This window comes from Pholis gunnellus (assembly GCF_910591455.1).
Source record: "Pholis gunnellus genome assembly, chromosome: 10".
In the NCBI taxonomy this organism is placed as follows: Eukaryota; Metazoa; Chordata; class Actinopteri; order Perciformes; family Pholidae; genus Pholis; species Pholis gunnellus.
Window position 1 is genome coordinate 6,689,914 of NC_136537.1, and position 25,273 is coordinate 6,715,186.

The 25,273-nt window shown below is 43.6% G+C and overlaps 2 protein-coding genes across 2 annotated transcripts in view; both read left to right on the forward strand.

Annotated features, from left to right (window-relative positions):
- The first annotated feature begins 1,953 nt into the window (after positions 1-1,953).
- guf1 (GTP binding elongation factor GUF1) lies at positions 1,954-8,937 on the forward strand. Its single transcript, XM_079167246.1, has 17 exons — positions 1,954-2,260; positions 2,822-2,933; positions 3,298-3,446; positions 3,623-3,703; positions 3,795-3,872; positions 3,960-4,043; positions 4,133-4,197; positions 4,287-4,490; positions 4,986-5,125; positions 5,417-5,540; positions 6,183-6,315; positions 6,425-6,568; positions 6,676-6,809; positions 7,633-7,734; positions 8,239-8,358; positions 8,541-8,577; positions 8,684-8,937. Exons 1-17 carry the CDS (start codon positions 2,072-2,074, stop codon positions 8,816-8,818), a joined length of 2,031 nt encoding a protein of 676 aa, XP_079023372.1. The 5' UTR covers positions 1,954-2,071; the 3' UTR covers positions 8,819-8,937.
- Positions 8,938-10,408: 1,471 nt separating this feature from the next.
- Positions 10,409-25,273, forward strand: part of pigg (phosphatidylinositol glycan anchor biosynthesis class G (EMM blood group)) — a 56,340-nt gene continuing 41,475 nt past the window's right edge. The window contains exons 1-5 of the mRNA XM_079168189.1: positions 10,409-10,828; positions 10,927-11,132; positions 16,535-16,744; positions 17,273-17,461; positions 21,705-21,843. Of these exons, the coding sequence (XP_079024315.1) occupies positions 10,675-10,828; positions 10,927-11,132; positions 16,535-16,744; positions 17,273-17,461; positions 21,705-21,843 (898 nt within the window). The 5' untranslated portion in view covers positions 10,409-10,674. The remainder of the gene's footprint in view (positions 10,829-10,926; positions 11,133-16,534; positions 16,745-17,272; positions 17,462-21,704; positions 21,844-25,273) is intronic.

Consider the following 25,273-nt stretch of genomic DNA (forward strand, 5'->3'; position numbering starts at 1 on the left):
TACAGATCTGACATCATCGTATCATGAACGGGCCAGTGTAGATTTACCCAGGGTACCGCGCGATGTATGTGGAGTACATACAAGATTCGGACCCTATAGTCTCTTTCAGGACACTTGATCTAGAGCAGTGATTCACAAAACGTCATTAAAATGACAACGTCGAGCTTGAATGTAACACAATTGAAAAAGGCCACAACCTCGAGACGCACGTGACACCGAAGCAAATCCGCACGGTGAAGTGTGGCTGAGGTTGCTATGGCGACACGCTGGCCGCGGCCTAATGTGGTGAGCTATGACAGAGAGACTACAGGTGTGTGTGTGTGTGTGTGTGTGTGTGTGTGTGTGTGTGTGTGTGTGTGTGTGTGAAAGAAGACAGACTAATTGAAAAATCAGGCCCTCGTTAATATCATTTGTTCCTCCTGTGCTTGTTAAAACGTCTGATTGATTTTGTGTGGATTCCACTTAAACTAGGCCTATAAGGTAAATTGCTTGATTTTTTTTTAATCACTTTTACAAAAGCCATCCAAATGAGCTCTACGGTCACTAAAACCTAACAGATACTTTTCAGATACTAATCACATGTAAATAAAAACATTAGGACCCTTTTTTCAGTTAGAGATTGAGATTTCCCTGTAAAGGTTGTGACATAAATAACTGACTGTTAAACCATTTCTACAGCTATATGAGATCATAGAGGCTCATCCCCAGTGTGTGCTCTCGTTAACGAATAGCTCGGAGTCACAAAGCTAAGCTACCGAGCTAAGCACAGGTCATGTGACTGCACTCCCTGCTGTTTTAAAGACTTTCACACTCCTCACAGTCTGAATCTTCACGCTGGTCTTGTACTCAATTTGTTTTTTTTGTGGGAAAAAAAGGTTTTATTGTCAGGTTATTTACCTAATATTATGTTCTATTATTTGATCATGTTTAATATTTTCACATATAACACATTAATTGGATCTTGCATCAACATGAAGCAGTCCTGGCTGCCATCTTTGTTTGGTTTAAGAAACAGAGAAGGGGGGGGGGGCATGATTACAAATCTTCTTGATTGTGCAGGAGATGCTCGATTTAAGAGTTATTGAGCAATCTGGAAACGTCTCTGGAGCAGCAGGCTTGTGTGTCGGTGGTGTTGTGATATTATTAATGAAACGTGTTGTCTTGAAGAGAAACAGAGTGCTGAGGTCTGGGAGTCAGTGTAAAGATCTCAAATGGAAGAGAAAAAGAAAAGAAAAGATGATTACATGCCAGGCATTACTGTGGGTAATAGAGTCTTATTATCTCTGGCTGCACAAAGAGGAGAAGCAGTAATCTATTCTTGTGCAGAGAGGTAGCTTCGTTGTCATAGCAACTGATATCCATTTTTATCCCTCATCTGACAGGTCGAGTGGGCGGGACTTCCGAATGTCTGAGCATGTTCAAAGATAACAGTCGTGTCGAGATGATCATCCTCCTCTGACGCGTTCAAGTGTTGTTTCAAGTGTGAAACTATTCCGTCATAATTACTATATTATTATAGTCCCTGAGGCTAATAACTCCTAAAAGCCTTCTTCACTGTACGTAGACACAGGCTGCAGCAATGTGTAGACATATTATTGTTTAAAAAAAAAAAGCTCACTGCAGAGAGATGCAACAGTTTATTAAGATAAACGGTAACAGTTTATTAAGGATATATATTTAGGAAGAAAAGCGATTTACTCGCGCGCTCTATCCGGCATAAAAGAAAGCGGAAGTTATAGCAGGAACTCATCTGGTTTCCTTTTACCATCTCTGGTGCGAAAAATAAACAACATTTCCCAGAATTCTTTGCAGGTGAACTGTCACCTAAAATGTCAGCACCCTAAGAACTCATGCACCGGGGTTATTACAGGACTATTATCGTATATATTATATTAAAACAGGTTCGCTTTATCGTCGCGAGAGTCCACTAATGCTCCGCCAACGTGGCAGCAGCCTACGTTAAATTAATGACAATGCAGAAGCATTTAACAGACCACTGCTAGCTAGCTAACCCAGCTAACTGTTATGTATCCTTCATGCTGGCACGCTGGGTACTAAGCTTAGCGAAAACATGTCGTTTTGTCTCGTGAAGCGGTGGTGCGAAACGCCTCTGATGAGACGTGTTTTACAGTTCAAAGTGTTCAGAAGGAAAATACAAAGCGACAGCAACATGACCTACACACTGCTAAGACACCGCTGGATGAAACGGCTGCCCGTGTTCTCCAGCGGCTTCAGGATGGCCAGCACACAAACACACAAGGTAAGTACACACTCAGCACAACAGGTCGAGGTACTTGTACTTAAGAGTATTTACATTACTGCATTACAGGCAAACACTGTCCTCTGTAGTCCACTACATTTATCTGAAAGCTTTAGTCAGCTAAATGTGTTCCCTTATGTGAAACAGGTATCAGATATAAAAATATGTATACATTGTTTAAATGTTTTCTGCAGAATGAGTAGTTTTGGTACAATTTGCTGGCAATACTTAAATACTATTACTTATGTTAGGTTTGAAATGCAGGACTTTTACTTGTTGTGGAGTATTTTCACAGTGTGATACTGCTACTTTTACTATATATTATTATTATTTTAATATGTGCTGAGAGTTCACCTGAAGTAAAGGCTTGAGAAGTGCTGAGGAACTCCCCGGTATAAAGCTGATCTGGTGGTTCTTCTTCATGTGCTCCATTAAGAAGTAGAACTAATGATTGATCTGTTTGACATATTGCCATTTCTTTGAGACGGATTACTGCAACACTCAGCAGTTGTTGAGCGACTGTCTGGGTAATCTGCGGGCTTCTCTCCTTGTGCTTTTAAGGACACTATTGACCTGTCTAAGTTCCCTGTGGACAGAATCAGGAACTTCTGCATCATCGCTCATATTGACCATGGAAAGAGCACTTTGGCTGACAGGCTGTTGGAGATGACCGGTATGTTTCCTTAGCACATTGCATATCAGCTTCCTTTTTTTTTTTTTACCCTTTAGTTTTCATGAAATCAACATTTTTCCAAAGAATTTTAAAATTTCAAACAGGTTTGCGCAAGAGAATACATCTGGTTTTAGGTCTGAACGCACTGATAATGTGAAAATATAATTGGATCGTGTGCTCCCATCATTGATCAGCACGATCATCATTGTGATGTGTGTGGCTATCCAAATGGTTGCTGACGACATGACTGTGGGATCTTCTCTCTCTCTCTCTCTCTCTCTCTCTCTCTCTCTCTCTCTCTCTCTCTCTCTCTCTCTCTCTAATTGATTCCATCGTGGCACTAATGGGTGTCGTTGACGTACAGGTGCCATAGTGAAGACGGAGAAGAACAAGCAGGTGTTGGACAAGCTTCAGGTGGAGCGGGAGAGAGGGATCACGGTGAAGGCCCAGACGGCCTCGTTGATTTACAGCCACCAGGGACAGCAGTACCTCCTGAACCTCATCGACACGCCGGTGAGTGATCAGCCGGGTGGGATGTGGGCAAGAAGCGCCGCTCCCTTTAGTCATCGTATATGGATAATTTCCAAACACAATCATAAAATGTGGGATGTCATATTTTTATTATTTCATGGATCGTTTGTCCATAAAAGGAGATTTGAAAATAGCTTTTCACGTCTTCCGTTTTGCAGGGTCATGTTGACTTCAGTTATGAAGTGTCTCGATCGATTTCTGCGTGCCAGGGTGTGCTGTTGATCGTCGACGCCAATCAGGTACCAAAACCAGATCTCTCCCGGTTTTCTCCGTGAATCGTTCTGGACGTAAGTGCTGCATGTAATGCATATTCTTACTGTCACACAAAAGGGGATTCAAGCGCAGACGGTGGCCAACTTCTACCTGGCTTTTGAAGCTCAGCTGGCGATCATCCCCGTCATCAACAAGGTACGCCGAGGCCCGCCTGTTTATTTATTTAATCACATTTTGTTTTCCACTTGAGCGCGCCGCTCAGATTTGACATTTCTCCCTCAGATTGATTTAAAAAATGCTGACCCAGAGCGGGTGGAGTTGCAGATTGAAAAGGTGTTTGATATTCCCTGTGAAGAATGCATTAGGGTGAGTTTGGCGCACATGTATGTACACTGCCTTTTAGTTTCCAGTGCTGCGGAAACAACTCTGAATATGTTTTCTTCGTCTTTTTCCAGATTTCAGCTAAACTTGGAACGAATGTCGAGGCGGTTCTCCAAGCCGTTGTGAACAGAGTTCCACAGTAAGAAGGTTAATGTGGGTTTTCCTCTCACACGAAACATGTCTGACACCTAAAAGTGAAGCCCTTTCCTCCGTCCTTGTTATTGCCAGGCCCCTGGCGAGCATTGATGACCCGTTTAAAGCCCTCGTGTTTGACTCCAATTTCGACCACTACAGAGGAGTGGTGGCCAACATCGCCGTCTTCGGAGGTCGGGTCAGAAAAGGCGACCGGATCGTGTCGGCCTATCTCGGCAAAAGCTACGAGGTCAACGAGCTGGGGCTCCTCCGGCCAGATGAGCACCCGACACAGAAGCTGTACGCAGCGCCCCCCGTCCTCCTCTCACTGGTTGTCTGATCCGTTACAGCGGATGTTACAGTCGTGCAGGAAAAACACCCTGCAACTGTTTGAATAGTTGAGTTTAGTCTTTTGTTAAGCAAAAATGCCAAATAATAAATAAAATATTATTTAATAATAGACTTATTACCTTTGGCTTCGGAAAATTGTGATTGGCATTCTCACCATTTCCTGATGTCTTCTAAAATGTATTCAGTGGTCCTCTGATTGGATCATCTATGTAGAGAAAAGGAATGACGCTCCTTCGTAAATCTTCTGAAGGTCGTTCAGAAACAAAAGACACTGTTATGAACTGAACCAACAGTGATCTAGTCCGTGTAAAGTATGTTAATGATTTTTTTAAAAAGAGGACACTCTTTCATCGTAGATTTAAATTCTGTCGATTGCAATAGACGCGTATCAACATTTGTTTGTTTACGTTGCTGTCGTGTAACTCTCCTCGTCTGCTGATGCAGGTTTGCAGGCCAAGTGGGCTACATAATAGCCGGGATGAAGGACGTGAAGGAGGCCCAGATCGGGGACACACTCTACCTCCAGGAGCAGCCGGTGGAAGCTCTTCCAGGGTTCAAACCAGCCAAAGCCATGGTCTTTGCTGGTAGGAAGTCCTCTCCTCCTCTTCCTGCTGTCACATACAACATCACTGTGAAACTGTGGAGTAAAGCCATTCTTTTAAAGCATTCCCATGATAACTCCGTACATGACAGAACGCTAGCCTTAAATATTCCAGTATCATTGGACATGCAGTCAAATGTAAAAGCCCCTTCGGCGCACGTTGTGTCTCACCAGCCGGCACAGTAAGTGCACTCAGTGCTTTCCGCGTAAACAAGTCTTTTTTGCCGCTGATGAGCACTCTTCTGTCTTTTTTTTGTTTTTCCCCTTCCCTCAGGCATGTATCCGATGGACCAGTCGGATTACCCGCTCCTCCGCAGCGCCATTGACAGACTGACCCTCAACGACTCGAGTGTCACCGTGCAGAAAGACAGCAGTCTGGCCCTGGGAGCGGGCTGGAGGTGAGCCCGACGCCTTTGAATTAGAATGACGAAAGGGGGACCGCAACAGAGGAGCGGTGTCACTACATGCAATGTGAAGGCCAGGGAACAGAGAAGTGTGGACATTGAGCAGAGCCACCGAGAAGGTTTTGACCCGAGTCATGACGTCGTGACCTTTTTTTTGTTTTATTCATAGTTTAATACAAGAGAGGAATATAAAAACAAATTAATAAAACATGACTCAGAACGACTCAAGCTAGAGACAAATCAAACCAAGTCAAAAGAGAAAGACAGAACAGCAGCAGCCATACCATAAAGAAACAAGGAATAATGTATGGACAGTTTTTTTTCCAACTGATTTTCTGTTCCAGAAAAGTTCTCCACTTGGACGTCATATGCTCTGATTGATTGGGGAATAAACAACTCTCCTTAGGACAGACCGTATGTTGCCAAGTGAGAGTTTATTTATCATCACAGGTCGTATCAGTCCAGAGGATGAAGTACTCCATTAGCCGTGATTTAGATCTTTCAGAAGTACGAAGCTGCGCTGGAACTGCGACGAGCCCTCATCAGCGTTGAACTCTTTCCAAAACAGGCTCTTTCTAATTAACAGCTTGAATATCCATCATTAAACCCGTGAACCTTCCCTGTGCCCCCCGGCAGACTCGGCTTCCTGGGCCTCCTCCACATGGAGGTGTTCAATCAGCGGCTGGAGCAGGAATACAACGCCTCCGTTATAGTGACGGCGCCCACCGTGCCCTACAAGGCCGTCCTCTCTTCACCCAAACTCATCAAGGTAAGAGCCGCTTCCTGCCCCCATGCTTCCTGGTCTTACAGCAGAGGCTCGTTCTCTCATGGAAAAAAGCTTCATTGTGACGCTCACGTCTCGCTGGTTGTCCTCGCAGGAGCACGGCAGCGAGGAGATCACCATCGTGAACCCCGCTCAGTTCCCCGACCGATCGGTGGTGTCGGAGTATTTGGAGCCGATGGTGCTGGGGACCATTCTCTCTCCGGACAGTTACACCGGCAAGATCATGGCTCTCTGCTTGGTGAGAGGGGGAAAAAATGGCAAATGGCATCAATCTCATAAGTAAATGATTAATTAGCAGCAGCAGCTCTTTTTGGATTGTTGACGCTGTAAATTGTGTTGTTAAAGAACCGCAGAGGGATCCAGAGGAACATGGTGTACATAGACGACCAGCGCGTCATGATGAAGTACCTCTTCCCTCTAAATGAGATCGTGGTGGATTTCTATGACCTCCTCAAGTCTCTGTCTTCTGGATATGCCAGGTGAAACTAAACTAAAGTGCTACGTATACAAATATGCAAGTCGCCGTAAAGTCGATTCAAAACATGTATTTAGTTATTAGTTGTCACAGGATAAGATTACGTTCTGAGGCAAAATGTCAGTGAATCCAGTTTTGAATACACTCACAAGCCAAGAAGTCTGTCTCCATAGTTTCTCCTCTCCTCTGTATGGCAAGAAAAAAGAAAAACAGATGAGTATCACATTATAACGTAGCGGGTTTATCGTACTAACAAGAGGTTTTTCATATTATAGCAAGATAATTTTATTGGTTACGGCATAAAAAAACAATACACTATTTATCATGTTAGAGCTTAAAGTGTTTCACGTCATAACGTGATAGATTTATATTCTTGAATGACATTTTGTCAAGTTATAAAGACATAAGTTGGTCTCGGGCGGAAGTAGAACTTCATCATATGAGTAAATGAGCCATATTGCTCAATTTATCCAAACCACACGCTGCTTTCTACATTCAAAGGTGAGTTTGAAATTATAACAATATAAAGCCTAAGTTATCATGAAAGGTTTCACGTTATAACAAGATAGTGTATTATGTTATAATGTATGTCGTAATAACATGAAAACATCATGTTATAACAATAAACCTGTTATAACATGATATTGATTTTGATTGATTTTTTTGTTTTTCCGGCCGTGGCGGCAATGGGCTTCCGTACCTCCGCACCCTTTTCCCTCGTGTCTTACATGTAGCGATGTTGGTCTTTTAAGAGACACTGTATCACCTCTGACTGACTCCATGTACTCAGCAGACCATCCTTCTGATTTAGTTTTTTTCTCCCGTAGCTTTGACTATGAGAGCGCAGGCTACCAGGCTGCTGATTTGATCAAGATGAACATTCTGCTGAACGGGCAGCCTGTGGAGGAACTCATCACCATTGTACACAGGTGTGTTTGAAGTCACAGCTGGGTTCAGATGCTGTCAACTTGTTTCATTTCTCGCGAAATATTTTGTCTACGAAGTCCCTCCAACTGGTCTCCGGAGGAGTAACTCTGACGCTGCTCGAGGGGGATCTTCTTCCCGTAGCTTCATTACACTCACTGTCAGATTTGTACGAGTTGACATCATTTCAATGTTATACTGTCCTTCATTATTACAGTGATTCTGCTGAGCCTATGGAGCATGAAATGTATTCATCACCCAGGGTAACGTTGATAAAAAGGCCTCTTGGCAGCCGGTGTTGGCATTATCTATTACAGTGACTTTACGCAGCACATGGACTTCGTTCCATTGGTGACGGTAGAGTAACTCTGCAGGCCAAAAGTGATGACGCACACCAGATCTGCATTTAACGTTCTGAACCGCCAAAGCCAGCGCAGACTTTGGTAATTGAAGGGCTTTTGACCTTTTTTTTTATGGGCGACCTTCTGACGGGTGCGTTTTCCTCACAGGGGCCGTGCGTACAGCCACGGGAAAGCCATGTGTGAGCGACTAAAGGACTCCATACCACGGCAGATGTTTGAGGTCGCTATACAGGCAGCCATCGGGAGTAAGGTCATCGCGAGGGAAACGTGAGTACAGCATCGTGCTGACCTCAAGGCTTTGTGGGAAGCGTGCGAGAGATGCAAAACACGTGCATGTATATATATATATATATAAAGCACTATTAATTGTATTTGTGTGTGGGAAAAAATGTGCTGAATGGGTTTTAGTCGCCTTAAAAATGTGACCCGACAGTGTTTTCCTCTTTCAGAATTAAGGCGTTCAGAAAGAATGTCCTCGCTAAATGTGTGAGTAAAGGTTTTCTTTGACTCTCAATAGTTGCTGAATGTGCCGCTGCAACACAAACACTCTGACATCTATACGTGTTTGTTGTTTTTTTTTTGGTCTCGGCAGTACGGAGGCGACATAACACGGAAGATGAAGCTGCTGAAGAAACAGGCCGAGGGTAAAAAGAAGATGCGGCGTATCGGCAACGTGGAAGTTCCCAAAGACGCCTTCATTAATGTCCTGAAGAGGAAAATCAAATAGACTGCAATAATATTATTTTATAGAAACGTCGTTATCATATGCGGCAGGTCTTTATTGTGAGAAAGGCCCTGCTAGATCTGCTCTGAATAAAGTGCTCATTGGTGCTGCATCCTGCTGTTGTGCTGATTTCCACCATAAGCGTCCTCGCTCCCTCTCTCTCAGACCTTTAACAGATCATGTGTCAGGAGAGGTATTTAACGATCCTGTTGTTATTCTAATGCTTTATAAATAACACTGTTAATCTGAATATGCAGGTATTACACAGAAGAATTCAGAAAAATACAACACGATTCATCATTGAAGGTTTTTATGCAGTTAGAATGGATACTGTACTGCAGTCTGGGAGGCTCATCAATCAGTCAACTAATGAATTGATAAGTGTGATAATTGGTTAATCATTAAGGTCCTTTTTCGACTGTTGGTCAGACAAAATAAGCAGGTTTCTTTGAACATTTTACAGACAGACTTAAGCAGCTAAAGCTAATTGGTGGATTCATTTGATAATTTAAAAAAAAGACTGCCTAATACGTATATCTGACCGTTTTTTGGGGAAATGTTGGTCTTGGTGTTAAAAGGGGTTTTAAAGCTCATCTGGTCTTAACTTGTTTTTGATATCTGGTCTCCATGAGAGATGAATTTAAAGTCAAACTATAAATAATGAATGTCAATAAACATGTGCTGTGTGTGTGTGTGCGTGTGTGTGTGTGAAATCTGTGAAGCAGTGCAGCCAGTAGATGGCAGCATCAGCTCAAACTTTAATTCCCTCCTGAGCTCATTTACAACAGAACGTATCAGCCTCAAGCTCCATGCACATCACGTTTAAATCATATTTTATAAAATCAGAAAATGTCCACTTACCTTCTACCCAGCAGTTATAGTGGATCTATAAAAATATTCAAATAGACACACTTGCCTCCTTCACATACAGTATGTAATTAATATGATCCATTACAGTGTGGTCTTTGCATGGATCAACACTTTTATTATCCCTATATAATAGTAATAATACTATTTATTCATCTGCAAAACTTCTTATAGCCTCCTCTTGGTAATGTTCAATCTACAAGCAGATTTTCAGGCCCCACAACTGGCTTTTATTCATATTGGTACCAAATGCCCAAAGAAAAGAACAATAGATACTAGTAGGAACAGCTCCCGGAGGTCCTCGCTCTCAAATTGCACAGGGGCCATCCTTGGAAATGTAGGTTGTTCATAAATAGTCTTTTATAGAATACTGCTGCAGGTATGATATCATAAGTGACAGGCAGCTTAGGTCTCGCTTTTACTGTTACACCATATTCTTGTAATCAAACAACAGGTATTTATTGCTGATTTTTAAGCCATTTTCTCATGTTGCCCTTTTATCTTATTCCATATATACATTTTAAACATAATATTGTATTTTCTTTGTTATGGTTCGTTGACTGTATTAATTATAGTCTGTTAACAAGCCATATTATTTTGACATCCACCCATTATTACGCTGACAGCAGCTGAGCCGTAGACCATGGGGAGAAAAAGCGCATCGGTATTGTTTGATTCTACGTAATACCCGTAGTTCCATGCTATCAATGCGGAAGCTGTTATGAATGTCTACATCGCTAACTGGTATTAGTGTTTTTATTCGCTATTAGAGCCACACATATATGACATAGACGCGTTTAATTTAATGCCGAGAACGTGGCTTCTGTAATGCGTCGTTTGACAGTGCGTCCGTGTGAAATTTGATGTTATGGCTTTCTATTTTCTCCTATATTTTGGATAAACTGAGTGGAAAGCGTCATGTCGGTTGCTAGCTAGCAAGTTATCTCACAAACACACTCGTCCCTTTTTAAAGTGTCCCGTCAACCAGCAACATGAAAGTGCGCTCGTCTGTTTTTGCCTCGTTCATTTTAATTTTTGAAGTGTTTGGCGTTGCCCTCTTCCTGCGGGGTTTTTTCCCAGTCCCTCTGAAGTCTTCCGTCTCATCCAAGAACAAGCTGTCAGATCTGCCAGCGGAGCCGCTGACAGGTGAGCTCACCTGTGCGCTGTGTATGCGACTATCTACCCCGCGCGCTGTCGACGGTAACATGTCAAAACTCATTAAAAACTGCTCCCTTTAATTACAGGAAGCTCTCCCAACTCCTCTCGCCTCCCCCAGCCCCTTTTTAAGCGGGTGGTTATAATGCTAGTGGATGCCCTCCGGGAGGACTTCGTGTTCGGACCCAATGGACGCAGGTACATGCCCTACACCAGGCACGTGGTGGAGAGAGGCTCCTCGCACAGCTTCGTGGCCAAGGCGAGACCCCCGACAGTCACCATGCCCCGGATCAAGGTACGGTGCTGCTGTGTCACTCACGAGGAGGAGGTTCAGCTGAGAGGAAAGTGTATCTGACCTGAGGGAAACTGCTTTTCAGCAGTTGCAAAGTGGGAAGACATAGAAGTCGTGAGATAACAATAAGGTGCAACATATGCAATATATACAGGATGCCAAAATCTAAGCCAAGCTTTTCCTTTTAAGTTAGTCCACAAACATCTCACTCATGGCAGGAGTCTATGCTACACCACGTTTACACAGCCGGTAGAACATGTTAACCTACGCTGATGACATTCTTTAAAGGCTGTTATCTATGTCTTCTTTTATTTTTGTCATGACACATCCCATAAAAGGACCAATGCCAACATTAGTCCGTCTCTGGATTCTTCCTGCTGTCAGCCTCCTGCTCAGCTGTTCCTACTGAACATGTACATCTTTAAAAACTGGTCTCAAATGTATTCGTTGTTATTCATGAAAGGAAAATTAATAAACTAAAAACAGACATGACACATGTCAGAGTTGAGGTAAACTTCAGTTTCCAGTGTATGCGCCCCCGTCAAGCTAAAGCTCACACTGTCTAATGTGACGGCCCTGCAGCAACATTCAGGTGATGATGGAGGTGTTGATGCTACTGAATGATCATTTTGGAGGCTGCAGTTTGTGGCGCATGGCTGCAAGACAAAAGTCAAGGTTATCGTTGAAGATGGAGAACGACATGCAACAAAGCTCCCCACAGGAAGTGAAAAGGGAACGTTGCCTTAAACCGTTGTTCACTCAACTTGATTTGTTTTTTTTTCTAACCCTACAGTAAATGTGTTATCCTGGAATAAGTTGAGTTTAACATTGTTGCTTGACTTAATCATCAAATGTCAGATTAGATCAATAATTTAAAGGATTTTCCAAATGTTTTTTAATCAATTATTTGCATGTGGAAGTAGTGCTGAAACCGTTATTCACATGACTAAGAAATAACCAAACACAAACCTGAATCGTTTCAGTTGTTTGCTATGCAAAAAGAGGCTGAAGATGTAGTGCTTCCATCTTGTGAAATATGAGGATTTCTTTGTTATTATAAATTGAATATCTTTTGGGTTTTGGACTGATGTTTTCTATTTGGGCTCTGGGAAAACGTGACTCGTAATGAGAAAAACGGCAAAGAAAGAAATTCCCTCATCACCAATATTTCATCCAGCCCATCAAAAGCCCATCCTTATTAATTAATCAGTTTGCGTCATTGATTAAATGATCTTTTCCAAGAGAGACCTGAGGTGCAAGTGTTGGAGCCAAACATCAGTATTCCTGTGAGCCCAGAACAATCACGCAAAAGGACATTTTGAGACGAGCGCTAAGTTTCCAGCCTTCAACTGCAAATAGCACACAAAAAAAAAAAAAAGGGTGAAAACACGACGCCTTGTCACATTGAGAGTATTTTGGGAGCAGATCCAGAAGGGTTATGTCATGTTCGCCACATGACAGTTGGTTGTGCTGATACACACTGAGACTGTGGGCACACTGGGACAGAGAGACAGCGGGTTGTGTCAATGGTGCCGGAGAGATTTTGCAAACGGGACTGATTTTCCAGGAGTGGAGAAAAAAAAAAAAAGAAGAAGAAGAAGAGCAGCTCGGTCGTGTTGTCCGTGTGGGTGCCGGGCAGCACCGAGGCATCTCACTGAAGCTGTCAGGTGAAGCAGAATATTCTGTCTGAGTGTCAGAGGGCATTCAGGCTTTCAGCTGTGGGGGGGGGGGGGGCTGCTGACAGCGTCAAGCTGTTTTAAAGACAGAAGAAGTTTGGAGCCAAAAACTCAGCCCGGGAAGAAAAAACTTGTGGCTTCAGATGCACAATGTGGACGGAGTGGCTCCTCGGTGGTGTCTGAGAGATGTGGTCAGACAGGTATAGGGGGAGGACCGTAGGACTGCAGACTCGGCAGTTCTCAGGTCAGGATAAGTGTTGGAGACTCTGGAGGAGAAAACATCCGGGAGCACAGAAATATAATCCGTCAGAGCATTCATTGGTGCCGTGTGGCAGAGCCGCTTACAATTATTTCTCTATCCATTTTTTATTAATGAATTCATTATTTAGCCTACGAAATGGCAACGCTGATGACAAATGCCTTCATCAGAGCTGCTAATTTAAATGAATGCTTTATGAATAAAAGCCAGAATTTGTGAAAGTGTCCAACGAAGGCTTCAACAATCTTCCTTCAATTAATCTGGCAGATTAGATTTTTTTTTAATCAAATCTTTTCTTTTTTGTCCATAAAATGTCAGAAAATAATGAAAAGCGGTCGACCATCACATGAGACAGGCGAGCAGGAACTTCTCTCAACTGAGAAACGGTTCACGTGAGGTTCAAGGTTGATTTGTTGTCTTTAAACTCGGGGTTGGGCAACGAAATGCAGTTTTAGTCCCTTTATGCTACATAAGAAAAACCAAAAAAGAGTAAAACTCTTTTCTACGGTGGAGGATGAGTTGAGGGAAGAAAGTGCTCGGTGGTCCAAAAATAGTTCCCTGTTTCAGCTTTAGTCCATAAAATGAGTCCAAGCTGATGCATTCGATTGCTTGCTTTGTACGACCGACTGTCCAAAAAAACAAAGATATTGAGTTTATTATCATACATGACAAAGAAAAGCATTACATCCTCATGAGCGTTGTAACTTGTGCATAGGTGGGATTCTTACTTGAAAATCTACGATAACGATGAATCCACTATAGTTGCTGTTAACTGTCTGTAGATTGAGTGGTCGATTAATAGATGGCACTAAATCCTGCTAATCTGGAATATAATCCATATTCTGTTCACCAGCTCATTTAGTTGTTTCGACAAAAAACGTTTTTACTAAAAAAAACGTGACACGCGTTCGATTGCCGCCCTTGTTCCTGTGGAGATTCAATGCGTTTTGGGTGGAAGCGTCTCCCACATGAATGCAGCGTTAACTGTTTGCACACATGTTGGTCGAGGTGGACTCTCAGCGAGACAGATGTTCACAATCCAAAGGGTTTAGAGACGTGATGATGGAGGGAGCGGGGCCCTCGGGCAGCTGGGTGCAGAACAGCTCTGGGTGTGTGAACCTCCCTCGAAAGATTTGTCGACGGTGAAAGAGCACGGAGCGGGAAATCGATGAAGAGAGGGGAAGCTCAAAATATAATCTCTCTGATTTAGAAGCGCAGCCATGAAGGGTTTATGTGGCAGCAGAGGTGTACAGTACAGTATGTATTATATTATATGGACCAGGATTGAAAATGGCTCTTCATCAGCTGTCCAGAAGCGTGTACGTTTTGATTTGCAGGCTCACTGAGAGCATACAGGTACATCTATAAACCTGCACCTAATATTCCCTTTTAGAGGCACGACACTGTGTGTTTTTAGCCTAAAGTAGAGCTTCATGTTCTTCCTCTTATATCGATGAACTTCTCCAAAATACAACACGAGATGATTGCGTGTTCATTTTGAAGTGGAGTGGAGTGAACATACGACAGCCCGCTGTGATGAAATTACTCTTGACGGTTAAACGCTGAAGTGATTCAAACGTCATCCACACAGGCGGAGGTGTGTTGAGGTTCATCTGTTCCGTCTCAGCGTTCAGATGTGGTGACCCACCAGTAGGTGGCAGCACAGGCCAGCTGCCCCCCATCACTGCATTGCACCCAATTAACTGGTACGACACAGCCGACTAACCTCAATCCTAATCCATTCACGCACACGTTGGACCTCACACTCATCTGTAAATGGTAAATGGACTGTAAAGCCCTTTTCTAGTCTTCTGAGCACTGAACGCGCTTTAACACTGCATGTCATCATTCACCCATTCACACACACACACTGATGGCAGCTACTAAAGGTGCCACCTGCCCGTCAGGACTCTTAACTAATCACTCACACCCATTCATACACCACTGGGGCCAAGTGTCGTGACCTGGACAACGGAGCCAGGGATCGAACCGCCGACAGATGTGGCTGTTTTGTATCTGCCTGGGTTCACAATTGGTCCTCTGGTCCTCATCTGGTAAGAAGGCCTGAGAAGAGGATATTTAAGTGAAAGGTAGAAAGTTTATCATTCAGTAGCTAAGACGCAGAGTTAAAAGGAAAGCGAGAAATCTTTTGCCAGCCTTTTTACACCTGTTCATGTCTGCGTTCCCCGCCGATATTGTATTTGACATTTAAGCAGAGGCCCATCGCGAGCTTGGACACGTACTGTGAGCCGGTAATTAGTGCGTTGATGAGCCACTGATTCGTTTGGGCGACTTCTCAATGTTTTCTCAGAGCTACACTTCTAGATTTAGTCTCGTTAAACGGTGAACTCTTTGTCTCGAGCTGATCGCTTTCTTGACAGAAGTATTCCCTCTGTGTGCCTCTGAGTTTATTATAGCAAGTAAAGTGTTCTACCAGCTTGGCAAAGAAAAAAAAAAAGGCCATTGGTTTCATTGGTCGGACCGTTTCTATTAATAGACGAGGGACCTCGGTACGACTGAACAGGCGGAGAGAGAGACGTCTGCTTTTGAAGCAGAACCATCCGTCTCTTCCTTGAAACGAGCATCTGCACCGGCAGGAGCAACACAATCGGAAGGAGAAGGAAGGAAGGTAGGAAGGAAGGAAGGAAGGAAGGAAGGAGTAAATAATTGAAATCCTGGAGCAAAGCTCAGAAGACGAGGCCCCAAATTTCAGCTTTGGTGTTCCGATCAGAGCAATAAGCGTGGCTCTCTGGTTTATTAGTTAGTCACTAAGTTGGAGAACTTTACTGTCATACATCAGGGCGCACGCGATGAAACCTCATTGTCCCTCGGTAGGTATATTGAAAATGAAATATAAAAAACACTTGAGGGCCCGTGATAGCTCCTGAGGTTTGTGTGGGTGTCGCACCTTTTAGTTTATTGCTATTCGTCTCTTGCGCCCGTGAAGAAGCCACAGAGCGGCCATGGAGCAGTGGAAGTGGCACTCGCACAGTAATATATATATATATATATATATATATATATATTGGTGTTGAATCCCAGTGTTTCCTGCCAGCATCTGCATCCTCAAGTCTCCCTCGGTGCGTGAAGACGAGGCCCTTTGTACTCCCCCCTCGATGATGCACCGCTCCCTCTCCCCCGACTCCCCCAGAACAGGCTGTGTTTCCCGTCTCAGTCAAATGGGGGCCAGTGTGTTGTTTTAGTTCAGATTCCATGATGAAATCGGTAGAAACTGTACTTCATAAGTATCATCAATCTATCCTCATTCAGCTTTCACTTCCCATTTGTGTCTGCAAGAGCACAGTGTGGTGGTGTTGGGACGTAGTTTGGTGTTTAGATCAAAGCAGTGACGGATCACATTAAAGGGGAATTGTCACAAATCTGAGTCAGCTGGATTAAATATGGTGACTTTGTTTAACAGCATTAAAAGACAATTACTGTCTGTCTCCCCCCCCCCCTCCTCTCTCTAGGCTCTCACCACTGGCAGCATCCCGGGCTTCATTGACGTGGTGATGAACCTGAACTCTCCGGCGCTGCTGGAGGACAACCTGGTCTGGCAGGCCAAAACAGCGGGGAAGAAGATGGTGTTCTACGGAGACGACACCTGGGTGCGCCTCTTCCCCAAACACTTCATGGAGCACGACGGCACCACCTCCTTCTTTGTGTCCGACTACACCGAGGTACGTACGTACGGACGGGGTCCAGCTGCTGTGTCAGACACACGAGTGACGAGGATTATAACGCGCCTGGTGGCAGAAATGGTTTCCGTGTCATTGAGAAACATGGAAAAAGGGAGAGGAAGGGAAACCATAATGATGAAGTAGTATGAAGAAAGCATTTCTAACGTAACATAACTCCAAATACAGAGCGTACATGACGTATTAATGATGAATTAAGCAGTGGTTTGTGTCTATATTGTGTGTACGTCGCTGTGATCTGCATTAAAGAGATGAAGGCAGCTGAGCGACCGGGGAGCCGAGATCACACACAAAGCTATTTTGCTCCGTATGCTACGGCTACAACAGCGTAATGTTTGCCTGACGATGATCAGATAATCATCAGACTCCATCTCGGCTCTGGGTTAAGCTGCTCTCGGCTCAGTTTGTGTTTACCCGAGGGGCAGCGGCTCTGAATAGCACCAACCGTAATTGGTTATCAGCTGAAATCCGTGCAGATCGGTAACTGTGTGTCTCCCCCCCCCGATGTAGGTTGACAACAATGTGACCCGTCACTTGGATAGCACCCTCAAGAGGGACGACTGGGACATTTTGATCCTGCACTACCTGGGCCTGGACCACATCGGGCACATCAGCGGACCCCACAGCTCCCTCATCCAGCCCAAGCTGCTGGAGATGGACGACATCCTGAAGAAGATTCACAGTGCCCTCATTTCAAAGGTGAGTTCTTACATAATCTCTGTTTCTACGTCACGTTGCATCTTCTGTTGTTTCAGGCTTTCAGAATTTAGTTTTTCATTGTTCAAAGTTGTTGCAGAGTTTGTTTGGTGAAAGTGTGATGGAAGGCCTCTCGCCTTTAGGAAGTTGTGATGTGGGAGTTTCCACTGTTTTCTGACGTATAACACACCTTTAATCCAATAATGAAGAAAATGATATGCAGATCAATCTATAATGAAATTATTTACATTATTTATACCTTTACACACCTGGGTGGTTTTTTTTTGTGTAGGATTAACTGTTGTGTATGTCATGAGTACGTTCACACAGAAACAATATTACGCAGTGAGAAAGCGGCGTAATTTATTTGGGAACAAAGTTCATTTTCGGAGCTTTCACACAGTGAATACAAATATCAACCAATCACGTTGTGTGGAACGGACACATTGAAAACATACACCGTAGTGTACGACAACAGCGAAGTAGTCCGAACCAAGGCGGCAGACTTCATTACTCCTCTTAACCTCAACAAAGGATCCGCTCCTTTTTGTTCTTACCTTTCACAATAAAAGCCCTAGACATGTACATTGTGTGACGGTTTTCCTGAGCGAAATCAAATTCAGTCAATTGGCTAAAAGGAAAGTCGATGAAGTAGCTGCCAGTGGCTCAGGCTGTACAACAATCTGCCAGACGCTGGCCTTCAGACGCAGCACTATGCATCAACTTAATAAGTCAAACGACTGTGTGACGGTCAGCTTGTTGTGGAGTTCTGCCCCCAAGTGGACAAAGAAATGATAAATGCAGATTTAAAATTCATATTGTCAAACTGATGTATTTAATTGACCGAAATGAGATATACAAAATACACCCAGCAGATGTTTTCATAAACGGGGAATTACCAAAACTATTTCCAGAGTAATGGAATAGAATACGTGAGGTTTATATTACAGCCTCTGCTGTTGTTTCCTGTGGAGGAAGGCAGTTTGAGTCTGCCGGGGGAATGGAGGACTCTGCCACTAAAGAATGGAAACTGTTTTATAGATAATTACAGAATGTAAATGCATTCAACTTGGCTGATGCTCGTTTCATTTTATAACAATCTTGAGTGTTCCAGCTTTGACCTGTTTTTTTAATTTTTTATACTCTCTGTGTATGTGGAGGTACTATCTTGGCTTCTACCTTTTAATTTCAGGTTAATTTTACTGATTGCTGTGTGATTTAATTGTTGCTTGTCAACATCTGTTTCTCTCTATTAAAATCCATTGAACTCAACATTACCCTAACATTTTGTATTAGTAATGCTATCATTTTTAATGGTTTTGGGGGTTATTATTGTAGCAGTCATATAGTAAAAAAAAAAAAAAAGATCAATAGGTGATATATATAAATGTGATGCTATCAGGGGATACATTTTTAGCATGATATGTGTTTGGATGGTCATTTAATTATGCAGATAATTTGTACCCTTTCCAGCTGTTATTATATTACCTGTTGCAGCAACCGCAGAGATTTAATAAACTGTTAAGCTATCTTTAATTCTACCGTTCATCAGCATGCAGGTCTCGTGGCTTTGTTTTCTTTTTCCAGCGCGGTCCGACGTGTGTGTGTGTGTGTGGTTAATAATGGGGCATTGTTTCGTTGTCATTCAGCTGTGTAGCTCGTACTTAGATTGTCAAGTCGTCTGAACGCGAGCCTGCAATCTCCCTCTCCTCTCTCGTCCTCCTGCAAAGAGAGAGAGAACAGAGGCCAAACGTTCCCTCTTCCTGAAGTGTGCAGCCAAGAGCCTACCGCTGGATGCGACGTCTCACCACGTCCTCCCAAAAGTGGTTCATTCTGCCTTCAAATCCCGTCTCTGCAGGCTCATGGACACATCTGTGTGTTTTTCGGGGGGGTCGGCGGCTGCCTCACATTGAGCTCTTTGAGAGAAAGGTTTAGTTCAAAGCTGTGCGGCTTGTTCTCTTCTGCAAGCAGCACTGTGACCTAAATATAGACACAGCCCGGTGGGGTCCCGCAGGACAGCTTTACAAGCTTCTGCAAAGAAAACACCAACAAGTTAGTTTTCTCTCTTCAGCGCGTGCTTTTGACGTCGTCGGCCGTCCTTCAGTACGTGAAAGCGGTGGCGGTTCCCGCTGTGAAGGGCAAATGCAGGGTGGTATTGAAATGGCGGCCCGTAAAGTTTCTGCTGTAATGTGATGCGGAGCAGACTATTTCAGCGAGTTCACATCGGGGGCAGAGACATGCTCTACCTGCAGAGTGGACGCACACAAAGCTCTCCATTAAAACGTGATTGCAAAGCAGGACCTCCCGCTCATAAAGACCCCCATCAGACCTTTCTGTTAATGGAGATCGCATGGCCTCAATCTTCTCCTCTGGATATTTTATTTCTGATATATTTTATTTTTTTGAGGCTGGTCTGCTGCTTTCTGCTGTTTTGAAGTGCAGAACTTCTTGAAGCCGACCCCGCGGAGCGGCGTGTAATCTGAGCCACGTACTTCATGAGAAGTTCTTTTTTTTTTACTCTTTCTGTCTTATAATATTCTGTCCTGACAGAAGACCCGCCATTGAGCTATGAGTCCACACAGCAACCTCTATACAGCAAACGCACAATTTATCAGAGGAGCTAATGGAGTTAGCAGTCATTGGCGCCAGCAGTCATTTCCCAAATATGTCCTCGTGAATGCTTCATATACCCGGTCATGTTAAACTCTATTGATCATAGAGAAGTCTTTGTTGTTTCAATAAATGTTTTCATTCAAATGATTTCTCACTATTTGAACCTGTTCCCATTACTTTAGCTAACTAATTCAACTATGTAATACTTGTAGTACTTGATTATTACCCATTACTTTAACTACATGTATTTCAACCATTCTTCTGACGATCAGCATCACACCAATCTGTAACACTAACTGACTGTATTTTCCTCCCGAACACAACTGTGGCCGTCATTTCTTTTACTCTAATCTCGAGCTGTATTTTTTTTTTTAGTTGAACTTTCCCCGTACCCGGTGGCAACAGCACAAGTACCCGTGCGGTTGGTAATCACTGATTTACCAGAAATCACTGATTTCAGAGTAAAAACCGAAAAGCCATTTAACTTGTTCTTTTCTGGCTTGCTCGCAGAGAACACGAGCTATTATCTGATCCAGAATGGTACCTTGTGTGTTGGTTTTTAAAAAATGAAGTATGAAAAAAGAGCTTGTGGTGCTTTTATCCTGGAGAAGTGAACTCTGACTTATCCTAAACAGAGAGGAGACTCGCTGCTGTTTGGTACCCGTCTTTAAGGTCTTGCCATCCTCTTGTATCTGAAGACATTTCTAACAAGCACCCGAGGGGGAGGGGGGGGGGAGTCTTTCGCTTCTTCGTTGCTGAGCGAGTAACAAACACGACGGGTCAGCTGAGAGCACAATGGCACAGTTTCACCGCCGACCTGCAGCGTTGGCTCAGTGTGTTCATCACGTTCTAACAGTGTCAAAAAAAGAAAAGAAGGATCGATTCACCAGCCTAAATAAACACTTGTGCTGACTTTGGCCTTTTCTGTTTGGATGAAGTCCTCCTCGATGTAACGAACGTTTTATCTAACTTTGCTTCCAAACACAAAAGCAGAATTGATCTCGGCCTTTTCAGCAATCATTGCGTTTTCTGTCTTTCGGGCCGTCTATGAATGCCGGGTTGAAAGGAGGCAATTTCCAATCTTTAATAATGAAGTCTCTTTCTCGTCTCTCTGTGTGGTACAACACGAGAGCAGATGAGTCTTTGTGAGAGTGTCTGTAATGTGTGGTAAGATTTGGCTTTTGTTTTGTTAACATCTGCTGTCGTGCTTTTGTAAAGCGGCCCCCACTGCCGTGACTCATACGGCGTCCTCGTCGTAGTCCTCGTCAGTGGAAGGTTCTCGTGAGTCTAGTTGAAAGGGAATCGCTGAGGGAGGAACCGCGCTTGATCAAAGTCGGTCATCCCGTGCTCGTTTGCTGCCGACGGGAAGTGTTTGTCATGGCTTCTGCTAATAATAATAATAATAATAATAATAAATAATTGAATATCTTCAACATCAAAATGATCTACTACCCCAGCAGCTGTCATTTAATGCTATTGCTCTGTTTTCCAAACTGCATGTATCTTTTTTTTGTTGTGTATTTCTTTCATTTTGATTTCAAGTTTGAGTTCTTCACATCTCGGCTCTGAGGCCGTGCGCTGCCACATCACATGCAGCGGGAGTCCATTAACCTCGTGTGTTTGCTTCTCTCAGGAGGCGGAGGGATCCTTGCCCTACCTGCTGGTGCTGTGTGGGGACCACGGCATGTCGGAGACCGGCAGCCACGGCGGCTCCTCCGAGCCAGAGGTCAACACGCCTCTGGTGCTCATAAGTCCGGCCTTCAAAAGAAAAGGTGAGCCGTCTAAAATGTTGCTTTGAGAAGCCCAAGGCTGGGGATGTGTCATTAAATCGAATGGACTCTGTTTGGCGGGGGCCGGTGATCCATCCCCCCCCCTCCCCCTTCCCCATATTGCAGCCACACCCTGTCAACATGCGGACCCCACGAGCAAGTGTGTAGACTTGACATGAGTTTGGACCGTCTCTGCCGGAGGAAAATGTGTGAAAATTTGCGATCCAAATTCTGAATTAAAACTGAACGTTTGGGTGAGCGTGAATGTTTTCTTTCATGCTCACCCAAACCGTCCCATTCATGTCAGCGCGAGTTCAAACAGAAGACTCCTGAGCAGAACTTTTGTTTGCGGAGTGATGACTGTGGCTGAGTGTGAAGGTGTGATCGCGATAATTGCTTCTCTCTCTCAGCCAAGTTTATTTTTGGTCCTCTCTCTCACATGGATCTCTTTTTTTGTTTATTTATAGATCATTCATGTTAATTAATCATTTGCAGTTCACTTGAGTTGTTGCTCCAGAATTGGAGGTTTTGCTCGCACTCCGTGCCTCCTGCTGAGCCGACACCTTGAATCACTCTACCAGTCCAACGTTATGCTCTCCATTCCTCCAACTCCACCAGTCACAGAAGGGGTGGGATGTCAATGCCAAAATCTGTGTTCTCTTCTGTGACATGCATCTAGACTGAAGGCCTTTTAGTCATTGATGAGGTGGGTTTATGTGTCTCATCGACATAGAAAAGAAGAGAGGCTGACGCAGTTTCTTTGGGATAGAAGTTAAGTTTATATCGTCGCACCTCTTTGGAGCTGAAAAAATAAAAATCTGTAATATGAAAGAAACTAAAACAGTTCTTACATTAACAGGAAAAAAGTGAGTTCAAGTAGGATCACATAAGAAGCTGGTTGACTAAATATGTTTTTATAGACCTTTAAGCTCAATAAATGAGCACAAGAATGTGGCTGATGGGTCGAGCATTATGTGAGAATAGACACACAGACACACAGACAGACTCAGAGATGTGCACAATAACGCACACACACGACCAAATACATAATCTCCTGGCGCAGATAATTACAGCAGTGTAATATACACAATGTATATGTATTTATCAATAATGTTAGACAAAGTAAAAATCTGAGACATAGTCATAAAATAAACTCTCTCACACCGACTAAAATAATTAGAAAGGATCATTTAAGTCTTGAACCTATTGCCCTTTGAGTCCTTTGTAGCCTTAAAGCTACATAGAACACACTTTATACGGATACCTCCATAGACGTACATATGTTGACATGGAAATACTTCCTGCTTAATGCATCAGTTGGTTCAATCAGTGGCCTCATCAGGATCTCCGGTTATTTTGAACACGGTGAGAACGGCGAGTCGTGAGCAGAAAGCTCAACTGTCTGTTGCTTTTTCAGTAGAACCTGCTGCTGAGGATCAGAGTTCACTACTGGCTCAGTACCTGCGCTTCACTGTTTAATCTGAACGCACCGTTGAGAAAGCAGCAGATCGGCAGAGCGTTTAGTCGACGGAGCTGCGAGGATCCCGAGAGGCGAGGCCACTTTAATCAGACAGTGTGGGTAAATAAGAAGCCAGACAGTCATTGTTTACCTCAGCGGCCGTGCATCCGTGCCTGTTCCTGCTTTCTGCAAGAAGCCGTGATGCACCGCACTGCTGTCAAAACCAAGAGGAGCCAATAACACAGAATGGATAAGGTCATAACGTCCCAGGCTCAAAACAGCAACAATGGTGCAACCACATCAGAAACGGATACAAGAATGTCTTGATACGTTGATGGACACGATTTCAGCCAACTGACGTGAGAGAAATATTAATGAGCTGAGGTATAGTACCTCTCATCTCATAAATGTAGCAGCAATTTAAACCCCATCATAACAAACATTGAGGGAACTGTGTTTGGTTGTTTGTATTATTTCTTTACACATACATATATATATATATATATATATATATATATATATACATATACATACATACATACATAATCTTCTGGCGCAGATAACTGCAGCAATGTAATATACACAATTTATATGTATTTATCAATAATTTTAGTAAAAATCAGAGACCTAGTCATAAAACAAACACACACACTGTCTCTCTCACTCTCACACACACACACACACACACACACACGATCGCTCATTCATAAAACATGCAAGTATGCAAAAACACTATTATTAGCAGACGCACGCAGCAAAGGAAAAAAGAGATAATGTGGAAAAGAAGAAAATACATTGCTATAATCATCATAAGCTGACTTGTATCTAGTCCTGGTGCCAGCTTTTGGTACAAAGTCATCTCAAAGAGGAGCAAACGTTTGGCTGTGTGACATTAACGGATGACTATTTTAGAGACAATATTAGCGAGCTACATACTTGCGTGCATACGGCTTCTTCGTCAGCTGCCAGTTTCTCATCTCTGAATCAGCATTCCGTGTGTGTAACCTTTTGCTGAGTTGGGACACATCTGTTCTAACAGAATGCGAGTCGCTCTGTTCTGTGGAAGCCGAGCAGCACGGCAGAGTGGGGCTCCTTCTGAAGGCATTGGGTTGGATGTAACAGCTACAGCATGTGGTCAGAGATCTGGCGAGCACGTCTCTTCTTCTTCTTGGCGAACAAATCCCCAAAATACGAATGCATGATTTTGCAAATGGCTAAAATGGGATTAGTGTTTGATAAAACGGCTCCATTAAAAAGGATGCTTTATGAACTTTGACCATCAGTGTAATCACTGCGGCTGAAAGCACAACTTCAACGTGTGTAGTCATTTGTTGCTAAGTAGCAGATTTAAAACAAGCCTCGTATAGCTATGGGCTCAATACAGCAGAGTGCTTGTCTTGTTGCAAATCCGTCTCCTGTTCAAATAAATCGGATAATTCGCCGGCTTATGTCATTTTGTCCGATTTACCAAATTAGCTCATAGCTCTGGTGTTCGTCCCGTTCTTTGGTCCCACGCACGTGAGCTGCATTGTTCACTGTTGGATATATTTACACCGGTATCATTCATCATTGCAACCTGAAAACTTCACTCTGGGGAATGACTCTCTCTCTCTCTCTCTCTCTCTCTCGCTCTCTCGCTCTCTCGCTCTCTCGCTCTCTCGCTCTCTCTCTCTCTCTCTCTCTCTCTCTCTCTCTCTCTGTATTCTTCAAAGCTCTCAACAGGAAGCCAAGTGTCAACAGCAAAATGTCTGTTCGCTTCCGACAGGTGACGAGCTTTGAAAAAAAAACGATAATGATTTTGTTCTTCCAGTCATCGTTTTGTTTTCGTTTGTGTTGCTTTGCATGTTGCGACAGCCCCTCGGCACGGTTCTACCCACAGGCATTGATACGAGAGTAATCACGGGGATTGATGGTTGTGCTTTCCTGTTCAGGTTCAAGTCTTCTGTGTTAGGATTCAAATTGAATGTCGCAATG

Excerpts from the sequence above, each read along its gene's own strand:
- guf1 (XM_079167246.1), top strand. The coding sequence starts at position 2,072 with ATGTCGTTTTGTCTCGTGAAGCGGTGGTGCGAAACGCCTCTGATGAGA. Across the intron at positions 3,704-3,794 it reads TGATCGTCGACGCCAATCAG|GGGATTCAAGCGCAGACGGT; the intron begins GTACCAAAACCA and ends GTCACACAAAAG. Across the intron at positions 4,491-4,985 it reads GAGCACCCGACACAGAAGCT|GTTTGCAGGCCAAGTGGGCT; the intron begins GTACGCAGCGCC and ends CTGCTGATGCAG.